We start from the raw sequence: 2,341 nt of genomic DNA on the forward strand, positions 1-2,341 counted from the left end.
TAAAATTAACTAATGAAATGCTTATGCATGTCACCAAAAATTATACCATTGGAAACTATGTTCAAATACGAATCCAACAATATAACTTTTGTTGACATGCACTAATACTTTATCAGTTAAATCTTTGGTCAAAATTTAGCAAAAATTACAATGGTGACTAATAAACCAGGATGGAGGTAGTAGTTTAGAAGCCCAAATGAATGAGTGAGGTGCCTTAACTTACTCTCCACTGTGACTAGTCTTATGGGAAAAGCTAGGGAAGAGACGGCTTATTTTTTAAGCCACCAAAAGAACTGGCCCTAGGAGTAGTAGCTAGGGATACTAGGAGTAGTAGCTAGAGATACTAGGAGTACTAGCTAGGGATTGAGTGTGCGAGATGAACCAGACAAAGTAAATGCAGAGAGATGAAATACAAAAAAGACAAAGGGATGTGATGGTTGCTTGTCCGTTTATTTTACCAGGCCACTTATTACTGGGAGTGGTGGGGTTTTGTGATATGAAGGCTTTACTGCCGCGCCACGAGCGGGGTGAGACTCCCATGCAGCGCCGCCGTCTACACTAGTACTACCTTCGTCATGGTTTATTAGTCCCCCATGTAATTTGATTGAAGATTTAACTAACAAAATGTTAGTGCATGTCAACAAAAACTATATCGTTGAATTCGTATTTGAACATAGTTTTCAATGATATAATTATTGGTGACATGCATGAGCATTTATCGTACTATATATAATGTTAGTTAAACTTATGGTCGTACTATATATAGTAAGGTGCCCGTGCGTTGCACGGAACAGTGAGAAGCATTGATCGGGGAGTTGTTTATTTTAACAAAGTATGTGGGGGTCATCTCATGTGTAACGAGTATCGATAGGTTTCTTGGTATATTATTTATTCTCTAGAGATCACAAGCATTCGGGTGAATAGTAAATGTAGGCTAAATAGATAAATAAAAGTATATTTTGCAAACAAAAGCGTTCAATTGTTCAACCTGCATCCAAAACTTGTGAAGAAATAACACTTATTGTGCTTTGCAAGAAATGATCTTTAAGAATTATTTTTTGAGTATCGATTTTGTTTATTTTTCTAGACCACCATGAATGTAAATCAGGATGACTTCGGAATGGGCAGAGGAGATGTAAGAAATGGTTCATCTTAAGTCTTTCACCGTTACTGTAGTAAAAATTCACAATTAATCTCATAAATGGCAAGCGAGAACTCTAATGGAGCAAAAGCATACATGGAAGATTCTAGACTAAACCACAAATGGATACACTTTTATTCAAGCGCGATACTCTAATAGAGCAAGAACATGCATGGAAGGTTCTATACTATATAAATAAGAAGTCTCCACATGCTTAGACAGTGGCTTACATTGAGTGAAGACTAATGATGAATAGTTGACTTCGTAATGCATATGACCAGGTGAACCTCCTTGGAGTCCCCGTGCACCATCTTGGGGTGAAAATCATACCAGATGTCTTCCATGTCCACATTGCTGGGAACGGAGCAGCTCGGCACAGTCCCATTCAGCATGAGGGAGGCGGCGTGGGCGCCCTCGTACTTCGGTGGGGCAGTAACGGTAAGCACGCACCAGTACAACAGCCTCGTGTCGGCGTCAGCGGCGTTGCCCCTGACGCACACTGTAGAGACAGGGCGGCGGCCTGCGCAGGCCTTGCCGGTGCCCACGACCAAGAGGAAGACGCTACCGTCCTCCTCCGCGACTAGTAGGCGGCAGTGATCCTCCAGCGACTCCGGCACGGTGAACGGGTAGCACGTCTCGTACTTGATGTTCACCGCTGTGGGCCAGTAGTGATTGACGGATGGTGTCGTGAGGTGATGCACGAGGCTCACCAGCGAGCCCTCAAATGGCGGTGTGCACTGATAGCAGTAGCAGGGCGCGTGCGCGCATCTGGAACTATGCTCTGCCAGCGAGTGCTGGTCAACGTACCTCTCACAGCCGAAAATCTTGTAGACGCGGGGCACCTTGCAGGCATCGACCAGGCCGTCCATGAAACGGAGTGGCTGTAGGGGACGTTGCGCCGGCCAAATGGAGCGCAGGAGTAGCACACCAAGCAGTAGATGGTGTCCTTACCAGTACTCCCTCCGTTTCTCTACTCTCTACTTCTCTACTTTTTTCTTATAAAAAACCGAGTTGGTGATGATGGTGTGCCTGCCATCTTGCAATATAGACCGTATGATCTATATCTGATGGCTAGAAAGCAAACTATGGCAATTTTGCAAAAAGATACCCGCACCTGTCTCCACGTTTGCAGATAAGGCCTTCCCTCGTTCATCCTTATCTCCCACAACCTCATTGTTGGGCAATTAAAAAAGAAAGTCT

The 2,341-nt window shown here is 44.2% G+C and overlaps 1 protein-coding gene across 1 annotated transcript; it reads right to left on the minus strand.

Annotated features, from left to right (window-relative positions):
- Positions 1 to 1,383: 1,383 nt before the first annotated feature.
- LOC109734695 (uncharacterized) lies at positions 1,384 to 2,010 on the minus strand. The gene is made up of 2 exons (XM_020293891.1): positions 1,852 to 2,010; positions 1,384 to 1,749 (listed from the first exon to the last, which is right to left on the minus strand). Exons 1-2 carry the CDS (start codon positions 2,008 to 2,010, stop codon positions 1,384 to 1,386), a joined length of 525 nt encoding a protein of 174 aa, XP_020149480.1.
- Between the last annotated feature and the right edge of the window lie 331 nt (positions 2,011 to 2,341).

This window comes from Aegilops tauschii, chromosome 6 (genome assembly GCF_002575655.3).
Source record: "Aegilops tauschii subsp. strangulata cultivar AL8/78 chromosome 6, Aet v6.0, whole genome shotgun sequence".
NCBI lineage: Eukaryota > Viridiplantae > Streptophyta > Magnoliopsida > Poales > Poaceae > Aegilops > Aegilops tauschii.

Excerpts from the sequence above, each read along its gene's own strand:
- LOC109734695 (XM_020293891.1), bottom strand. The coding sequence starts at position 2,010 with ATGGACGGCCTGGTCGATGCCTGCAAGGTGCCCCGCGTCTACAAGATT. Across the intron at positions 1,750-1,851 it reads CGCCATTTGAGGGCTCGCTG|TCGCTGGAGGATCACTGCCG; the intron begins GTGAGCCTCGTG and ends ACCGTGCCGGAG.